General features: G+C 39.4%; 1 protein-coding gene across 1 annotated transcript in view; it reads left to right on the top strand.

Annotated features, from left to right (window-relative positions):
• The window catches only part of PSTPIP2 (proline-serine-threonine phosphatase interacting protein 2), an 84,805-nt gene that overhangs the window by 27,766 nt on the left and 35,815 nt on the right, over window positions 1-21,224 (top strand). The window contains exon 2 of the mRNA XM_059894680.1: window positions 19,759-19,859. Coding sequence (XP_059750663.1) covers window positions 19,759-19,859 — 101 coding nt within the window. The remainder of the gene's footprint in view (window positions 1-19,758; window positions 19,860-21,224) is intronic.

Raw genomic sequence — 21,224 nt, 5'->3', positions numbered from 1 at the left:
ATGCCCAGTAGTGGGATTGCTGGATCATATGGTAATTCTATTTTTAGTTTTTTAAGGAACCTCCATACTGTTCTCCGTAGTGGCTGTATCAATTTACATTCCCACCAACAGTGCAAGAGGGTTCCCTTTTCTCCACACCCTCTCCAGCATTTGTTGTTTGTAGATTTTCTGATGATGGCCATTCTAACTGGTGTGAGGTGATACCTCATTGTAGTTTTGATTTGCATTTCTCTAATAATTAGTGATGTTGAGCAGCTTTTCATGTGCTTCTTGGCCATCTGTATGTCTTCTTTGGAGAAATGTCTATTTAGGTCTTCTGCCCATTTTTGGATTGGGTTGTTTGTTTCTTTAATATTGAGCTGCATGAGCTGTTTATATATTTTGGAGATTAATCCACGGTCTGTTGATTCGTTTGAAAATATTTTCTCCCATTCTGAGTGTTGTCTTTTCGTCTTGTTTATGGTTTCCTTTGCTGTGCAAAAGTTTTGAATTTTCATTTGGTCCCATTTGTTTATTTTTGTTTTTATTTCCATTACTCTAGGAGGTGGATCAAAAAAAATCTTGCTGTGATTTATGTCAAAGAGTGTTCTTCCTATGTTTTCCTCTAAGAGTTTTATAGTGTCCGGTCTTACATTTAGGTCTCGAATCCATTTTGAGTTTATTTTTGTGTATGGTGTTAGGGAGTGTTCTAATTTCATTCTTTTACATGTAGCTGTCCAGTTTTCCCAGCACCACTTATTGAAGAGACTGTCTTTTCTCCATTGTATAGCCTTGCCTCCTTTGTCATAGATTAGTTGACGATAGGTGCGTGGGTTTATCTCTGGGCTTTCTATCTTGTTCCATTGATCTATGTTTCTCTTTTTGTGCCAGTACCATATTGTCTTGATTACTGTAGCTTTGTAGTATAGTCTGAAGTCAGGGAGTCTGATTCCTCCAGCTCTGTTTTTTTTCCCTCAAGACTGCTTTGGCTATTCAGGGTCTTTTGTGTCTCCATACAAATTTTAAGATTTTTTGTTCTAGTTCCATAAAAAATGCCACTGGTAATTTGATAGGGATTGCATTGAATCTGTAGATTGCTTTAGGTAGTATAGTCATTTTCACAATATTGATTCTTCCAATCCAAGAACATGGTATATCTCTCCATCTGTTGGTATCATCTTTAATTTCTTTCATCAGTGTCTTATAGTTTTCTGCATACAGGTCTTTTGTCTCCCTAGGTAGGTTTATTCCTAGGTATTTTATTCTTTTTGTTGCAATGGTAAATGGGAGTGTTTCCTTAATTTCTCGTTCAGATTTTTCATCATTAGTGTATAGGAATGCAAGAGATTTCTGTGCATTAATTTTGTATCCTGCAAGTTTACCAAATTCATTGATTAGCTCTAGTAGTTTTCTGCTGGCATTTTTAGGATTCTCTATGTATAGTATCATGTCCTCTGCAAACAGTGACAGTTTTACTTCTTCTTTTCCAATTTGTATTCCTTTTATTTCTTTTTCTTCTCTGATTGCTGTGGCTAGGACTTCCAAAACTATGTTGAATAATAGTGGTGAGAGTGGACATCCTTATCTTGTTCCTGATCTTAGAGGAAATGCTTTCAGTTTTTCACCATTGAGAATGATGTTTGCTGTGAGTTTGTCGTATATGGCCTTTACTATGTTGAGGTAGGTTCCCTCTGTGCCCACTTTCTGGAGAGTTTTTAACATAAATGGGTGTTGAATTTTGTCAAAAGCTTTTTCTGCATCTATTGCGATGATCATATGGTTTTTATTCTTCAATTTGTTAATATGGTGTATCACATTGATTGGTTTGCGCATATTGAAGAATCCTTGCATCCCTGGGATAAATCCCACTTGATCATGGTGTATGATCCTTTTAATGTGTTGTTGGATTCTGTTTGCTAGTATTTTGTTGAAGATTTTTGCATCTATATTCATCAGTGATATTGGTCTGTAATGGTTTTTTTTTGTAGTATCTATGTCTGGTTTTGGTATCAGGGTGATGGTGGCCTCATAGAATGAGTTTGGGAGTGTTCCTTCCTCTGCAATTTTTTGGAAGAGTTTGAGAAGGATGGGTGTTAGCTCTTCTCTAAATGCTTGATAGAATTCACCTGTGAAGCCATGTGGTCCTGGACTTTTGTTTGTTGGAAGATTTTAATCACAGTTTCAATTTCATTACTTTTGATTGGTCTGTTCATATTTGCTATTTCTTCCTGGTTCAGTCTTGGAAGGTTTTACCTTTCAAAGAATTTGTCCATTTCTTCCAGGTTGTCCATTTTATTGGCCTAGGGTTGCTTGTAGTAGTCTCTTAGAATGGTTTGTATTTCTGCGGTGTCTGTTATAACTTCTCCTTTTTCATTTCTAATTTTATTGATTTGAGTCCTCTCCCTCTTTTTCTTGATGAGTCTGGCTAATGGTTTATCAATTTTATTTATCTTCTCAAAGAACCAGCTTTTAGTTTTATTGATCTTTGCTATTGTTTTCTTTGTTTCTATTTCATTTATTTCTGCTCTGATCTTTATGATTTCTTTCTTTCTATGAACTTTGGGTTTTGTTTGTTCTTCTTTCTCTAGTTCCTTTAGGTGTAAGTTTAGATTGTCTACTTGAGATTTTTCTTGTTTCTTGAGGTAGGCTTGTATAGCTATAAACTGCCCTCTTAGAACTGCTTTTGCTGCATCCCATAGGTTTTGGATCGTCGTGTTTTCATTGTCATTTGTCTCTAGGTATTTTTTGATTTCCTCTTTGATTTCTTCAGTGATCTCTTCGTTATTTAGTAACGTATTGTTTAGCCTCCATGTGTTTGTGTTTTTTACGTTTTTTTCCCTGTAATTCATTTCTAATCTCACAGTGTTGTGGTCAGAAAAGATGCCTGATATGATTTCAATTTTCTTAACTTTACTGAGGCTTGATTTTTGACCCAAGGTGTGATCTATCCTGGAGAATGTTCTGTGTGCACTTGAGAAGAACGTGTAATCTGCTGTTTTTGGATGGAATGTCCTATAAATATCAATTAAATCTATCTGGTCTATTGTGTCATTTAGAGCTTCTGTTTCCTTATATATTTTCATTTTGGATGATCTGTCCATTGGTGTAAGTGAGGTGTTAAAGTCCCCCACTATTTTTGTGTTACTGTTGATTTCCTCTTGTATAGCTGTTAGCAGTTGCCTTATGTATTTAGGTGCTCCTATGTTGGGTGCATATATATTTATAATTGTTATATCTTCTTCTTGGATTGATCCCTTGATCATTATGTAGTGTCGTTCCTTTTCTCTTGTAACATTTTTTATTTTAAAGTCTATTTTATCTGATATGAGTATTGCTGCTCTAGCTTTCTTTTGATTTTCATTTGCATGGAATATCTTTTTCCATCCCCTCACTTTTAATCTGTATGTGTCCCCAGGTCTGAAGTGGGTCTCTTGTAGACAGCATATATATGGGTCTTGTTTCTGTATCCATTCAGCAAGCCTGTGTCTTTTGGTTGGAGCATTTAATCCATTCACGCTTAAGGTACTTATCGATATGTATGTTCCTATGACCATTTTCTTAATTGTTTTGGGTTTGTTTTTGTAGGTCCTTTTCTTCTCTTGTGTTTCCCACGCAGAGAAATTCCTTTAGCATTTGTTGTAGAGTTGGTTTGGTGGTGCTGAATTCTCTTAGCTTTTGCTTGTCTGTAAAGCTTTTGATTTCTCCATCGAATCTGAATGAGATCCTTGCCAGGTAGAGTAATCTTGGTTGTACGTTCTTCCCTTTCATCACTTCTAGTATATCATGCCACTCCCTTCTGGCTTGTAGAGTTTCTGCTGAGAAATCAGCTGTTAACCTTCTAGGAGTTCCCTTGTATGTTATTTGTCGTTTTTCCCTTGCTGCTTTCAATAATTTTTCTTTGTCTTTAATTTTTGCCAATTTGATTACTATGTGTCTCGGCGTGTTTCTCCTTGGGTTTGTCCTGTATGGGACTCGCTACGCTTCCTGGACTTGGGTGGCTATTTCCTTTCCCATGTTAGGGAAGTTTTCGACTATGATCTCTTCAAATGTTTTCTCTGGTCCTTTCTCTCTCTCTTCTCCTTCTGGGACCTCTATAATGCGAATGTTGTTGTGTTTAATGTTGTCCCAGAGGTCTCTTAGGCTGTCTTCATTTCTTTTCATTCTTTTTTCTTTATTCTGTTCCATGGCAGTGAATTCCATGAATTCCTGTCTTCCAGGTCACTTATCCGTTCTTCTGCCTCAATTATTCTGCTATTGATTCCTTCTAGTGTAGTTTTCATTTCAGTTATTGTATTGTTCATCTCTGTTTGTTTGTTCTTTCATTCTTCTAGGTCTTTGTTAAACATTTCTTGCATCTTCTCGACCTTTGCCTCCATTGTTTTTCTGAGGTCCTGGACCATCTTCACTATCATTATTCTGAATTCTTTTTCTGGAAGGTTGCCTATCTCCACTTCATTTAGTTGTTTTTCTGGGGTTTTATCTTGTTCCTTCATCTGGTACATAGCCCTCTGCCTTTTCATCTTGTCTATCTTTCTGTGAATGTGGTTTTAGTTCCACAAGCTGCAGGACTGTAGTTGTTCTTACTTCTGCTGTCTGCCCTCTGGAGTTTGAGGCTATCTAAGAGGCCTGTCTTAATTGTTATTTTTGCTATGAAAAAGTTTTATTTTTAGGTGATCAAATTTTTTTTTTTTGGCCATGCTGCTGCATGCAGAATCTTTGTTCCCCGACCAGAGATTAAACCCGTGCCTCCTGCAGTGGAAGTGTGGAGTCCTAACCACTGGACTGCCAGGGAATTACCTAGGTGATCAAGTTTATGAAACTTTTATTGCAGTTGGATTTTAAGTTATGATTAGAAAACCTTTTTGAATGTTTACTTCTAGTACTTGTATGGTTTCATGTTTTTCCATTAAGAACTCTGATGTATTTTGAATTTCTTGCATATAGTATGGGGTTTGGATCTATTTTTTCATTTTCTAAGTGGCTAACAGTTGTCCCAGAACCACTTATGAAAAATTCCATTTTTGCCCCAGTGATGTGAGAAGCTACCTTTAACATATATTAAATTTCCCTGTGTACTTGGGTCTATTTCTGGACTTTGTATTCCATTCCACTAGTCTGTTTGACTATTTATGCACCAGTACCACACTGTTTTAATTATGGAGCATTTATAATATGTTTAAGTGTCTGGTAGGGCTGGCTTCCCTCATAACTTTTGTCAGTTTTTTCCTTGCTATTTTTACATTTTTATGTTTTCCATATGAACTTTGTTTACTACGTAAAAAATTACTTGTTGGTATTTTTATTGGGATAATATTATGTTGTGTTTCTTTGGCTGCACTGCGTGGCTCGAGGGATCTTAGTTCCCAGAGCAGGGCCCCTGCAGTGAAAGTGCCGAGTCCTAACCGCTGGACCACCAGGAAATTCCCCAGCATTGCGTTTTAAAATTAACTAAGAACTGACATTTTAATGACAGAATCTTTCTATTTGTATTATATTATCTGCAAGTAAAGATGGTTTTATTTCTTTTCCTACTCTTATGCTTCTAATTGATTTATCTTCTCAAATTGTGTTGGTTAATACCTCCAGTATAAAGTAGTGGAGATATGGGCATGAATATATATTCAGTATATTCATCTTAAGAGAATACCATCAATTCCTATTTTCTCGACTTTCTTTTAAAATCAGAAATGGGTGTTGAATACTGTCAAAAGCTTTTTTGGCCTTACATTACTTTCCTGCGACTGCTGTAACAAATCACCACAAACTTGGTTGCTTAAAACAACAGAAATGTATTCTCTTACAGTCCTCAAGTTCAGAAGTCCCAAATCAGTTTCATTGAGATGGAATCAAAGTGTCAGCAGGGCCACACTCCCTCTGGAAGTTCTAGGAGGGAATCAATTCCTCATCGTTTCCAACTTCTGGTGGCTGTTGGCGTTTCTTGGCTTGTGGTCACATCACTCAATCTTGCCTCCATGGTCACATGCTTTTTTCTTTTCTGTGTCAAATCTCCCTCTGCTTCTCTCTTAGAAGAACATTTGTGATTGCATTTAGGGCCCACCCAGCTAATCCAGGATAATCTCCCTATTTCAATATCCTTAACTTAATCATATCTGCAAAGACTCTTTTTCCATAAAAGATAAAATTCATGGAGTCCAGGGGTTAAGACCTAGGTATCTTTGGGGTCCATTATTCAGCCTACATCTATGGAGAAAGTCATGATTTTCTTTTTTTTTAATTTTATTTTTTATTGAAGTATAGATGTTGCATAATGCCATACAATTTACAGATGCACAACATAGTGATCCACAATTCCCAAAGGTTACACTGCATCTATAGCCATTGCAAAATATTGGCTATATTCCCCGGACTGCACAACACATCCCTGCAACCCATTCTATACCTAATAATTTGTACCTCCCAACCCCCATCTCCGTATTGCCCCTCTCCTGTTCCCTCTCCACACTGGTAACCACTAGTTTGTTCTCTGTATCTGTGAGTCTGCTTTTTTGTTATATTAACTAGTTTGTTGTATTTTTTAGATTCCACATATAAGTGTATAAGTGATATCATACAGTTTTTGTCTTTCTCTGACTTATTTCACTTACCATAATGCCCTCCAAGTCCATCCACATTGCTGCACATGGGAATTTCATTCTTTTTTATGGCTGAGTAGTATTTTGTTTTGTGTGTGTGTGTGTATATATCACATCATCTTTATCCGTTCATCTGTTGATGGACACTTAGGTTGCTTCCATATCTTGGCAATTGTAAATAATGCTGCTAGAAACATTGGGGTGCGTGTATCTTTTCGACTTAGTGTTTTTGTTTTTTTTTCATATATATACCCAGGAGTGGAATTGCTGGGTCAATTTTTGGTTCCTTGAGAAATCTCCATACTGTTTTCCACAGTAGCTGCACCAAGTTGTGTTCCCACCAACAGTGTACAAGTGTTCCCTTTTCTCCACATCCTTGCCAACATTTGTTATTTGTGTTCTTTTTGATGACGGCCATTCTGACAGGTGTGAGGTGATATCTCATTGTGGTTTTGATTTGCATTTCCCTGATGATTAGCAATGTTGAGCATCTTTTCATGTAGGCCATCTGCATTTCCTCTTTGGAAAAATGTCTATTCAGTTCTTCTGCCCATTTTTTAATCGGGTGTTTTTTTTTTGATGTTGAGTTGTATGAACTGTTTATGTATGTTGGATATTGACCCCTTATTGGTCATATCGTTTACAAATATTTTCTCCCGTTCAGTAGGTTGTCTTTTGGTTTTGTTGATGGTTTCCTTTGCCGTGCAAAAGCTTTTAAGTTTAATTAGGTCCCATTTGTTTATTTTTATTTTTATTTATTTATTTTTCGTGATATCAAATTTAATGCCAAATATGTATATAAGATAATAAAAGAACAAAAGAACCATTGTGATGTTCTGTAAAGTAGGACTAACAAATATACAGCATGTGAACAGTATAATAGGGCACCCTTTAAGATGACAGACAAGATAACAAATTCCTGAGGAAGAATTGTGGTGTTGGCATTTGCTGTCTTCCTTGTATTTCTTTTTTTTTTTTTTCTTATTTTCTTTTTTTTTTAACATCTTTATTGGAGTATGATTGCTTTCCAATGGTGTGTTAGTTTCTGCTTTATAACAAAGGGAATCAGCTATACATATACATATATCCCCATATCTCTTCCCTCTTGCATCTCCCTCCCTCCCACCCTCCTCTAGGAGCTTTATAGTTTCCAGTCTTACATTTAGGTCTTCAATCCATCTTAAGTTTATTTTTGTATCTGGTGTTAGAGGATGTTCTAATTTTATTCTTTTACATGTAGCTATCCAGATGATTTTTCTTTTTGATTTATTAAAATGACTTATTAGGTTAATAAATTTTCTCACATTCAACCAACTTTTCATTCTTGGAATAAGTCCTACTCAGTCATGGTATAGTCTCTTCTTAATGTGGTAATGGATTATTTTTGCTAATATTTTATTTAGTACTTTTTGATTAATATTCATAAACGATATTAGTAAGTTTCTTTTTTTATACTCTATCGAGTTTAAGTATTGTTTTATACTTGCTTTATAAAGTGAATTAATACATTGTCTTTCATTCCCGATCAATTTATGGACATTAGGAATATGTTTTTTTCCCTGAAGATTTGGTAGAGTTCCATTCTCCTTTGAAAACATCCAGTTCTGTTGCTTTTTTCTGCTCGTTGATTACTTTCTCTGTTTCTTCTAAGGAAATTGGCCTGTCTCAGCTTTCTATCTCAAATGGTGTCAATTTTGGCAAACCGTATTTTCAGAATAGGCTAATCTGTTAGTCTTTTCTTCTAAGTTTGAAGTCATACTTAGAAAAAAATCTCTTACCTCAATATTTTAAAAATATATACATTCTATATTTTCTTCTTACATGTTTGTGATTTCCATGTTTAGATCTTTAATTCATCAGATATTTATTTTAGAGTGCTGTGTTAGAAAGGGCTCTATATTTAGTTTTTGGCAAAATGAACAGTCATTGTTACAATAATATTTATTGAACAAGGCATCATTTTCTTTATGGTTGTAAATGCTTCCTTTATCATATATTAAATCCCCATACATACATAAGGCCATTCCTGGACTGTTGTTTGTATTTTATTTACCTGATTATCAATTCTCAATGTCATAACATAGTACTTTGAAAATTTTTGGTTGCTTATACTGTTTTTTGTATGGTAGGGTAAGTCTTCACTTATTCATCTTTTAAACATTTTAGGGTCTATTTTCATTCACTTATTCTTTTTAGGTTTTTTTTTTTTCCCCAGAAAATTCTTCTTTGCTTTATTTATTTATTTTTTTAACATCTTTATTGGAGTGTAATTGCTTTACAATGGTGTGTTAGTTTCTGCTGTATAACGAAGTGAATCAGCTATATGTATACGTATATCCCCATATCTCCTCCCTCTTGCATCTCCCTCCCACCCTCCCTATCCCACCCCTCTAGGTGGTCACAAAGCACCAAGCTGATCTCCCTGTACTATGCGGCTGCTTCCCACTACTAGCTATTTTACATTTGGTAGTGTATATATGTCCATGCCACTCTCTCACTTCGTCCCAGCTTACCCCTCCCCCACCCTGTGTCCTCAAGTCCATTTTCTACGTCTGCGTCTTTATACCTGTCCTGCCCCTAGGTTCTTCAGAACTTTTCTTTTTTTTAATTTTAGATTCCATATATATGTGTTAGCATACGGTATTTGTTTTTCTCTTTCTGACTTACTTCACTCTGTATGACAGACTCTAGGTCCATCCACCTCACTACAAATAACTCAATTTCGTTTCCTTTTATGGCTGAGTAATATTCCATTGTATATATGTGCCACATCTTCTTTATCCATTCATCTGTCGTTGGACACTTAGGTTGCTTCCATGTCCTGGCTATTGTAAATAGAGCTGCAATGAACACTGTGGTACTTGACTCTTTTTGAATTATGGTTTTCTCAGGGTATATGCCCAGTAGTGGGATTGCTGGGTCATATTAGATTGGTTTTATTTTATTTTATTTTATTTTTTATGTATAATGTTGTTTATTTACTTTTTTTTTTTTTTGCTTAAATTCTTTTTTTTTTTTTTTTTAATAAACATCTTTATTGAAGTATAATTGTTTCACAATGGTTAGGTTGGTTTTAGAATGAACTTAAATTTAAAAAGAAATTCCATTAAGATTTTGATTGAAATTATTGTTATTTAGAAATTTATTTATTTATTTTGGACTGCATTGGGTCTTCATTGCTGTGTGTGGGCTTTCTCTAGTTGCAGTGAGTGGGGGCTACTCTTCGTTGTGGTGTACAGTCTTCTCATTTAGGTGGCTTCTCCTGTTGCGGAGCACAGGCTCTAGGCGCGCGGGCTTCAGTATTCGTGGCACGCAGGCTCAGTAGTTGTGGTGCATGGGCTTAGTTGCTCCATGACATGTGGGATCTTCCTGGACCAGGGCTCGAACCTGTGTCCTCTGCATTGGCAGGTGGATTCTTAACCCGTGCACCACCAGGGAAGTCCCTTGATTGGAATTATTTTAACTTGATAGGTTTATGTGGGGAGAATTGAATCTTTCCAATATTGGACTTTCCCATCTTGGACTAGGATATATTTCTAGATGTTTTGAGATCTTTGTATTTTTTTAGTAATGTTTTATAATTTTCCTTCAAAAAGGCTTATTCCTAGGTATTTTATAGGTTTTATTGGCATTATGAATAGGATTTTGTATTTTAAACTATATTTTAAGTGGTTATTATTGATATATAAGAAAACTGTTGATTTTTTAAAAAATATTTAATTCAATTCCTAGCTTTTCACTTGATAATCTCTGGTTTTCAAAGTAGGTAGTTATATAATCTAAAAATAATGACAGTTTCTGATATTTTTGCCTCTGTCTGGAGTAAGAAAGTGGGAAAGGTGTTACCCTGAAAGTGAAGGGCATTTACAGGACTTGAGAATTGTGCAGAACCTTTTTTTCCTTCAGTTTTTAGTGTGCAAGCTTTGATGGTGCCTAGGGACAGCGCCCCGTTGCTGTTCTGGTCTCCGTGCCCTTGCGCGGAGCCTGCTGCAGGGTGGGGTCCTCACCAGCTGTGGCTCTGGTACAAAAGTCAGAATTAGCTGTTCTGGGGCAGGGCACTGGCTGGGTTCCCGGTGTCCTACAGACACCCTCCCAGTATTTCCATGGCTGCTGCAGTTTCAGCCCCTGCTGATTTGAGCTTGGGATTTTCTAGGGCTTTGCTGGGAATGTTTGTGGACTTTCTTCTGTTTTGCGTAGTTTGGGAATACTGGCTTCTGACCCCTGCCCATCTAGTCCTATCTGTTTTTTATATTACAGAAATTCCTACAAATGTGCACCTTCCTCATTGGGCCCTTTCCTATTTTCTGCTGTTGCTGTGGATCATTTGTTATTTTAGTGGGGCCTGGGAACAGATGAGAGAGAAACAAGACTTCAATTTGCCATCTTTAAGGGATGGACGTAGGGAGAAAGACTTCAGATTATAAAAACAATGTAAGGATATTATAGAAAATGTAGAAAATACAGAAGCACACTAAGAAGAGAATTGCTTTCAACATTTGGGTGCGCATCCTTCTAGTCATTTTTTTTCCTTATACGGAGTTTTTGCATTGCACACTTTCTCAGGTTTTACTTTCACTTAAAGTATTTTCAGTTGGGTAGAGTTGCTTTTGTAATTGACCTGCTAACTTGACAGGAGGGACACTTAGACATGTGAAAATGTCAAGTGTGGATCCAGTCTAGACAGAGCTGGGGCTGTGGGCTCGTAGAACAAGGCTGGCGTGGGAACTGGGGTGGGGTCTTATTCTTGCCTTCACAATGCATTATTATTGCTTAAGAGAAGGCTTAAGGGCACAACCATTGTAGTGACTTTGACTTTAGGTTTTTCATGCCTGAAAATGGTAGTTTCCATATCCTTTGCTGAGGTATCCCTGACACCTTTCCAGCTGCTTCCTCAGATGATGACATACTTACTTTTGAATAGCTAACAGTTACATTTATTTCACTGTTGTCTGCTTTCAGTGAAAAAAAAAATTGTACTGTTCAAACACATATGCTTTTTTGTTTATGTGGCCTGGTCTTGAAAAATCTTGATGTGTCTGTCTTAATTCCTTTAGTTTGTGAAGCACTTGATAATCTCAAAGCACATTATCTCATTTGGTCCTTCCAATATCCCCATTTTATAGTCTAGTAAGGAGGGATTGAGCTACTTAGCTCCAAGTCACGTAGCTTGTGTGTGGTAGAACCAGGACTCAAACCCAAGTGTGGTGTTAAAGCCTGTGTATGTCCCATTTAGAACTGTAGGGAAGTAGGCTAACTGGCAAAAAGTTAGATTTGGTTCTTATCCTCAAACAAGAGAAGCTGTGTGGTCGAGTTGTTTCAGAGTACAGAGCCACAGTTTCTTGTCCTGTAAAATGAAGATAATAATTATACTTATGTCATAGGATTGTTATAAGAATTAAGCAAAATGTCCCATGCAAAATACTTGGTATGCTATTTGGAACACAGCAAACATTCACTGTATATTAGCCCAAATTATTAATATTAATTAACAATAATCAATACATATTTGCAGATAAGGTGAGTTTGATCCATTTGGTTTTATCTCTTCCAGTAAAAGAGATAGGAAAGAAAGATCAAGGTTGAGAACAGAGGGAGGTAAAATGAAGTCCTCGGTCTTTATCCCAAGTCTTCTGTTGCCATATAGTTTTTAATAAATAATGGAGATTTGAATAATATTGTTGGTTGAGAGTTCAGATCTTTCATTGTGGTTGGAGGAAGTGATAAGGAGAACTTCTTTTCGTTGTGTCTTATTTTCTCCAGCTGTAAACGTGGAAATAGCTCCTGTCTCACTGTGTTTATGTGGAGCATACTGTGGTCCTTTAATGCAAAGTACAGTACATTAACACATCCCATGGCCAGTCTTCAAACAAACTCAACCTTTGTGTGTAATGCAAAGTCAGTGCCTTCTCCCCATTCTAAGGGGGCTCTCTGGGCTTCCAAAGGGCACCAATGCCGATTTGCATTTTTTACTCAAAATTGGAGGTTATAAAATGAAATGCAAACCATGGAGAGTCTTCCCTGGCCTCTTCTCCTTTGCATTTACTAACAGTCATTCTTTCCTGCCCCATTCTGCTGTGTTCTCTAGTTTCACGTGCAAGTATCCTGCTTTCCTCAAGGCAGGAGCCAGGATTGTTCTATCGTCTTTTGTAATTTCTATGGCAGCAGTTCTCTAACGGCATTACAGTCCTTGGAAGAGTGTAAAAAGTGGAGACTCCCCCACCCAGGGTTCAGAATCAGCAGGCCTGGGGTGAGACCTGGGGGACTGCCTGTTTACCAAGCTGCTTGGATGATTCTGGCACAGGTGGTCCTTGGAGCCCACATCTAGAGAAACTGAAACCGTGTAGCAGATGCCATGATAGGATGGACGTGAGGTGCAGCACAGAACTGGATGTGGGGATGCTCTGGTGGTAGCACCTGTAATTCTGATGGTGGCTTTGGAAGCTGCAGGTATCTTTTGCTTCCCCTCTGCCTTCCCCTTCTGCCTAGTGGCCACATGGTAGAAAAGGTCTCTGGAAACAAGTTCTCAGAGGCCCCTGCAACATGAGCCTCAGGGCTGGGCAGGAAGAAGGAGTACATGTGCCTGGATTGAGGGAGACCAGACCTGAGTGTTAGGGGTGGGTTGGGGGAGCTGGCGGCAGTGGAGTTATCCTCCACCAGGCAGCCCACGGAGATTTCCTTCTCTGAACCCACAACCCCACCTGGTCATCACAGCAAGCATCACAGCAAGACTGTTTTTATTATTCTTTGGCTCACACATCTCCTGGATGTGGCACACATGTGCTCATTGCTGGACCTGGCAAAATTTTTGTCTTAAAGAAATTTAAGTGGCTTTATTTATTTTTTTAAAATTAATTTATTTATTTGGCTGCATTGGGTCTTAGTTGTGGCACCCAGGATCTTCGTTGCAGCGTGCAGGCTTCTCTCTAGCTGTGGCATGCAGTCTCCAGAGCGCGTAGGCTCAGTAGTTGTGGTGTGCAGGCTCAGTAGTTGCGGCACATGGGCTTAGTTGCCCTGTGGCATGTGGGATCTTAGTTCCCTGACCAGGGATTGAACCCGTGTCCCCTGCATTGGAAGGCAGATTCTTAACCACTGGACCACCAGGGAAGTCCCTTAAGTGGCTTTATGATTAAAATACTAATCCACTGATTAAAACTTGAATACTATTTACCTCTTTATAATTTGAGCATTATTAAACCTTACATTCTGGGTCTTTGGGAGGTTGCTGGGTGCTTGGATCTGCCCCTCCTTCTTTTTCATCTCCCTGCCTCACCCAGGACTCCAAGACCAGATCCATTTTCAAGGCTTATCTTCCTCTGTTCCTTCTAGTGACTGCCTCCCTTCCATTATTCTTCTGACTCCTAATCAATTTTTTTTTGGCTTTTAATTTTTTGAGGTGTAATTTACATAAGATGAAGTGCACAGATCGAGTTTTGAAAACTGCGTATTCCTGTACAACTCACACCTCTATGGAAAGATCTTGATTGGATGTGTTTCTATCATTCCAGGAAGTTCCCTCATGGCTCTTCCCAGTACCCCCTCAATTTCTCCCCTGACTCAGACAATCACTGTTCTTACTTCTTTTACCATAGAAGTAAGCCCTAGAACTGCTTTCCTGTCCTAGAACTTCATATAAACGGGATCATACAGTAAATACTTTTTGCATCTAGCACCTTTCATTAACATAATGTTTTTGAGATTCATCCATGTTGTTTCACTGTCAGTAGTTCTTTCCTTTTTATTGCTGAGTAGTATTCCATTGTATGAATATACCACACATTGTTTATCATCCATCGATTGTTAGGCATTGGGTTGTTTCCAGTTTGGGGCTATTGTGAATAAAAGGCCTATGAACCTTCTTGTAGAGGTCTTTTTGTGGACATATGTTTTTCTTTCACTTGGGTAAATGCTTTGGAGTAGAACTTTGGGTCATATGATATGTGCATGTTTAGCTTTTTGAGAAATTCCCATTTTTTCAAAATGATTGTACCATTTTCACACTCCCAGAATGAGAGTTCTGCTAGTTCAACATCCTTGCCTACATTCAATGTTGACTTTTTAATTTCAGCTGTTCTAGTGGGCATGAAGTAGATATCACTGTGACTTAGTTTGAATTTCCCTGTCATGTTAAGCGACTTTTCATGAGTTTTTTGGCCAAAGGAATGTCTTTTATGAAGTGTTTATGAAGTTCAAGTATTATGCCCAGTTTTTATTGGGTTGCTTATATTTTTATTAATTTGAAGTTATTTATATGTTCTGGTTACAAGTCCTTTGACAGACATATGTATTGTGAATATCTTCTCCCAGCATGTGGCTTGCCATTTAATTTTCTTAATAATCTCCTTTGATGAGCAGAGGTTTTTAATTTTGATGAAGTCCAGTTTTTCAGTTTTTTCTTTAGCAGTTCGTATTTTTTGTGTCCTCTCTAGGATATCTTTTCCTGCCTCAGGGCCTCAAAGGTATTTGCCTATACTGATAAACCAAAACTTTATATTTTGGTTTTGCATCTGAGTCAGTGACCCATCTCACATTAATTGTGTGTGCATTGTGTGCAGTGGGAGCAGTGGGGGCAGTGAGCAAAGACTCTTCTCTCCCCAGCTTTATGCAGTTGTCCCAGGACCACTTGTGGAAAAAACTGTCATTTCTCCCACTGAATGGCTTTGGCACCTTTTGGAAAGTCAATGGACATGTGAGTCTATTCCTAGGTTGTATTCTGTTCCGTTGATCTACTTGTCTGTCCTCAGATCAGTACTGTACTGTTTTGATTACTATAACTTCCCTGCAAGTTTTGAAGTCAGGTGGTATGAATTCTCCAGCTCTTTCTTCTTTTAAAAGAACTGTTTGTTCTAGGTCCTTTAATTCCATATAAATTTTAGGCTAACTGGCAAATTTCTACAGAAAAGACTTTTGGGATTTTGATGGGATTGTGTTGAATCTGTAGATCAATTTGGAGAAAATTGATGTTTTAACAATATTTACTCTTTCAATCCACAAACATGGTCTACCTTTATTTTCATTTCTTTCAGCAAAACATTGTAATTTTCAGTGAAGAAATCTTGTATTGTATAACCTTTTAAGCATTTATTCCTGAATATTTTATATCCTTAATGCCATTTAAATGATGTTTAATTTTTTTTTGCTACTGGTATATAGAAATGTAATTGATTTCTGTGTATTGACTTTGTGCCCTGCAATGCTGTTAAATTTATTAGTTCTAGTCATTCTGGGGGGTAAATTTCTGTGAACACAATCATGTTGTCTGAAAATAAAGGCAGTTTTACTATTTCCTTTCCAACAAGTATGTTCTTTATCTTTTTCTTGCTTTATTTCCTCCTTGTTAGGAGGAAAGTATTCAGTCTTTTCACCATTAAGTTGTTAGCTCTAGGTTTCTGTAGATGTCCTTTGTCAGATTGAGGACATTGATAATTTGTGTTTTTTCTTTCTGTCTCTCTTGTTTTTTGATCAACCCAGCTATAGGTTTTCCAATTTTATTAAGCTTTTCAAGGGACTAACTTTTGGTTTCATTAATTTTCTTTATTGTTTGTCCATTTATCTTTTTAAAAAAAATTAATTTATTTTTATTTATTTGGCTGTGCTGGGTCTTGGTTGTGGCACACGGGATCTTTGTTGCAGCATGTGGGATCTTTAGTTGTGGCATGTGGAATCTTTAGTTGTGGCATGCGAATCTTTAGTTGTGGCATGTGGAATCTTTAGTTGTGGCATGCGAACTCTTAGTTGCGGCATGTGGGATCTAGTTCCCTGACCAGGGATCGAATCCGGGCCCCCTGCATTGGGAGCATGGAGCCTTAGCCACTGGAACACCAGGGAAGTCCCTGTTTGGCCATTTCTATTGTATTTCATTGTGTCCTCCTATTTTTATTTCCTTTCTTCTAGTTACTGCATATTTAAATTTGTTCTTCTTTTCGTAGTTCCATAAAGTGAAAGCTTAGGTCGTTAATTTTAAAACGTTTTTTTCTTTTCTAATATTAGCATTTGGAGCTACAAATTTCCCTATAGGAAGATTTTCCCTAGAGGAAAATTCCCTGTAGAAAAAGCACTGTTTTTCTGCATCTCATAAATTTTGATGTGTTGTTTTCTTCACTGTCAATTGGTTTGAAATGTCTTCTGATTTCTTGTGTGAATCCCAGTCACTTTAAAAGACTCAATTTAAATCTTATGTCTTCTCTTTTCTGATGACTCTAGCCTATTTTCTCTTTTCCACCTCATTCATTATATATTTTCTCTGTATAGTTTTATACTCTGTTTTAGTCTCTCATTTTTTTTATGCATACACATTTGTTTTATGTGTGTATCTTTTACTGACTCCCAAAATGAACGATAGTCTCTTTGATTACAAGAACTCCATCGTATGCTGACTCTGTAAACTTTTTAGTACCTTGTCTGTAGTTGGCATACAATTAACAGACATTTCTTAAGCACCATTAATGTAGGAGCTATTGTGGATGATAAAGGTTGGGTATAATCCAGATACGCTTTAGCTAATTTTTAAAAGATATTAACTAATGGCACAAAATAATATATAATAAAAGCCAAATGAGAGGAGACGTCATTAAACACTCCAGGTACTCTGAAGAGGAAGAGGAGACTGTAGGACAAATTATTTGAGGAGGATTTCAGAGAGGACTTGGGATTTGAATTGGCCCTGAAACAGAGGTGGGATTTAAGTGAAGATGGAGGAAATGCCATTCCCACTGTGGGAAAATCATGTGCAATGGTCCTGAGGTATAAATGTACACTGCCCATTTGGAGGATGGGGAGAGACTAGCATGGGAAAACTAGGGGACAGAAGTCAGGGCTACTGTGAAGCAGGATGTGGAGTTATGGGTTTGCCATACTCATTTTTGATGGCAAATCTGCTGTGCCATCTTGGTGCTCATGCAGTTTTCTTTCCTGCTTGGCCCTCTTATTCTGCATCTGCCAGTCAGAGCTTCTCAGCAGTGCTTTCTGAGTAGCATGGGAAGGAGTTTCCAGGCCAAATCCCCTGCCTCTTTGCACTTGGACTTAGGCACTCTTTGTTTTCTCTTGGAGATTTTTTTTCTTGGTTGCCTCTGGAGTCCAGTCACTCCTCTGAAGCAGCAGTTGTGGTTTTTTAAGGCTGGTGGCCAGGAGGCCTGGTGATTTGGTTTGTTTCCAGGAAATCTTGTTCTAGCTCCACCCTCCCTGCCCAGTTCAAAGAGTGTCCACACCCTTAATTAAGAAAAAGGAAACCACCTTTTCCAAATGAATATCATAAAACAGAGAACCTAAGTGTACTTCTCTGGGAAGACCAAAGCACTTCTGTCTACAAACCAATATTGACATTGACCTTTTGTACCCATTCATTCCCTCATTCACTCAGGAGCCTTTGTTTTCATCGTTCTCTTCTAATGCATCTGGCTGGGAACACAATAGACATTTTCATCCCACAGAATTTTACTGTAGACCTTTGGTTTGCATAATCTTAAGCTAAATTTTTGGGGTGTGTGTGTGTGTGTGTGTGTGTGTGTGTGTGTGCAGGACTGGTCTGAGACTTGGAAGAAGCTGCAGGCACTTGCAGTAGTGTTGGGCCAACAAGGCTACTCACAAGGTGGGTAGCAAACAGCAAATTCAAAAGCTGGGCAGTCTGAGAGCCCAGAAGAGGGAGCATTAGGGCTACTCAGGGAAGGCTTCCAGAAACCTTGGGGGTGGAGGGGCTGAATTTGGATTCAGGAGGGGATAATGTAAACATCGTCTTAGAGTTGCCACTGAGCACTGCATTTCAGGGGGCAGTTAGAAGCCTACCCCGCTGAGACAGAAGAGTGTGTGTGGAGGGGGTGGGTGGAGAAATGAAGCTTTGGTGGAGGCTATTTCTTTAGGCTTCCCAAGGCCAAAATCTATGCTCAAACAGTAGCCAGAACCCATAGAATTAAATGTATTTCTAACTAAGATTTATTTGTATGCCCATGTATAAAATTTATTATACTTACAATAATCCACTTTTTAAAATGCAGTGTGAGTTATGGCCAGTTAAGTTTCTGAGGTTGAAATCAGCCTCAGGCCTTGGTCCTGCTGGGTCTCTTTGGGACCCCTGTCTGCTCAGCCAGGCCATGAGGAGTGGCAGCAAATGGAAGAGAGAAATTCTGCTTCTCTAGTGTCCAGGGCTGGGCAGAGAGGTATCTTCAGGGGGTCCCACCCCCACCCAATGGCAGAGAAGCACCTTCCTCAGCAGATGGAGGGTAGGGAGGCTAGGCTGGGGCTGGGTCAGTTCAAAGCTCCCCAGGGCACACCCAGTGGCAGCCTAACCAACCTCCCTAAGGGACTGGAGTCTGGATCAGACCACCTATTATATGCACTTGGGGGGTAGAAACCAGGGAACCAGCCACATTAGGGGACACTTTAGGGATTTTCATTAAAGCTCCTGATTTGTTGGTTTGGGGAGCTGAGGGGACTTTGATTTTTAAAATATACTGCATCCGGGACTACTGCTTTGGGAGACTCAGGCAGCTTCCTCCAACTCCAGAGCACGTAGTAGAATAAAATAGGAATAAATGGCTAGCTTAAAATTTTAAAAAATTCCTTTCCCCCAAAGTGGGGCCAGCCCATCCGGGGCCTGCTGGCTGCTGGGCTCAGCTTCCCGCTACAGTGGGAAGCTGGCCTCCCTCTCCGTCTCCTGGGGCCTGGCTCAACAGTGCCCTCGACCCTCACACCAGGCTTCTTGGCTTTGGGAAGAGATGTCAGGGTCAAGCTCTGTGACAGGTGTGAGGACACAGTGAACACTGTGTATCCCTGGTTAAAATGGACCTGTGGTGTAACTGAGTTTCCCCCCGTGGGATAGAGGGTCACTCAGCAGAAGGACGGAAGGGGGCTCAGACATCCTCCCATCCTCCCTGCCTGGCCTGATCAGGGCATGTGGGGACCCAGGGAGGGGCCCCAATCCCAGCCAGCTCCCTCGTCCATGTGCCTCTCAGTCCTCTGTCACTTCCTTCCTGTTTCGTGGCCCTATAGTTTCATAATTTTAAAAACTCTTCCACAGTTACATGCACTCTGAACTTCTTCTATTTTGTCCTTTTTGGTCACATGTGCCTTGGAGGTAAGTGTTTCAGCAACTCCCCATAGCCAGCTTCCCCGTGTCCTGCCCTGTCCACGCTTCAGGCCTCGGGGCTGCCGTCACCGCGCTCCCCATCTCACACAGTGTTGTTTTTCTCACCAGAGTTCAGACATCCTCAGCAGCACTGGCTATGAGACCATCATCCAGCATCTGAACAATGGCCGCAAGAACTGCAAAGAGTTTGAAGACTTTTTAAAAGAAAGGTACATGTTGTTTCTCTCTGAAGACAGAGGGTGGACAAAACACTCCCACACAGACAAGGACAGTTTACTGGTTTTGTTTGTTTTTAATGGTCCACAAAACCCTTTGCTGTAAAGTTATGGAACGATCCCCAAGAAGTAAATGATATCTTTGTCCTAAAGCTCTTAGGAAGCCATTCAAGAGATAAGATTTATGAATGAAACAGCAAACAAAATATAATAAAATACTAAGTTTTGTGATACGTATGATACTGAAAGACCTCACGGGAGAGGGGAGCTTGGGACGACTGGCAAAAACAGAGGGGCAGCGTCATGGAGGAGGAGATCTTGAAGCGTCCCTTAACTCGAGGAAGAGATGGCTTTGGTCAGTGGAGGAACACCCAGGTGTCTATGGGAGGGCAGCAAGCAGGGCCTGTGCAGTGACAGGGAGGCAGAGCCTGGCTCAGAGACCACTGAGCTGCGGTGGTGGGAAAGATGCAGGGGCCAGTCGTGGTGCTCCGCAGGGTGGTGGGCTTGGTGGCCTGGGGGAATCTGGCATGCTTTAGAGGACTCCCTCCCCTCCCCTTCTCTTCCCTTCCTTTCCTTTAAGATTAAAACAAATTCTATACTTAATGGGGTAAGTTAGTTTTATGGAAAATCTTATTCATCTGGAAGCCTCCATTTCCCGGTGACCCTGGATGAAGGAGTGCTTTGTGGAGATTTTTGTCCAAAGATCTGCGTTGTTGCCAGGACCCAAACTGATGAACCGGTTCTGTTTGTAAGGCAGTGAGTGAGAGAGTTGTTAGTTGGAGATACAGACAGCAAAGTGCTTTTGATCAAATCTCTTTATTTTCTACTCAAGAGAACATTAGGGTAACATAAAACTCACACTGGTTGCCCGCTCTCAGATGGTGAGGCCTCTCCCCTTGAACTGTTTCAAAGGTCCAGGGCAGCTGAGCACTGCCACGCTGTGAGTCTCAGGAGGGGGTGGACACAGAGAGGTCTGTCCACTGTCAGGCCCCATGGAACTGGTCGCTGTGCCTCCTTTGAGGGACCAGCCTCCCTCTTCTACCCAAGCTGGTTGACAGTGGTGACACCAAGTTACAACTTTCCTTTCTCTTGACAAACACTGGAGGTGAGCTTCTTCCTTTCTTCAATTGTCTCTGACAAAGGAGCAAGCACACAAGAGTTTCCCCACTGTATAGGACATAGAAATTGCAGAACATCCCTTGCTTTATGTGTTTCTCCTCCACTTGGGGCTTTTATAAATTTTCTCCTGGGAATGATATAGCTTTGCCATACATCCATGAAGGAGGTGTTGGCTAATGGCCAAAGCTTCTGCAGCCCAGACAGAACAATCCAAGGTTCCCCTGACACAATAGGGATGGT

This window comes from Balaenoptera ricei, chromosome 14, assembly GCF_028023285.1.
Source record: "Balaenoptera ricei isolate mBalRic1 chromosome 14, mBalRic1.hap2, whole genome shotgun sequence".
Lineage (NCBI taxonomy): Eukaryota > Metazoa > Chordata > Mammalia > Artiodactyla > Balaenopteridae > Balaenoptera > Balaenoptera ricei.
This window is presented reverse-complemented; position numbering and strand designations above follow the sequence as displayed.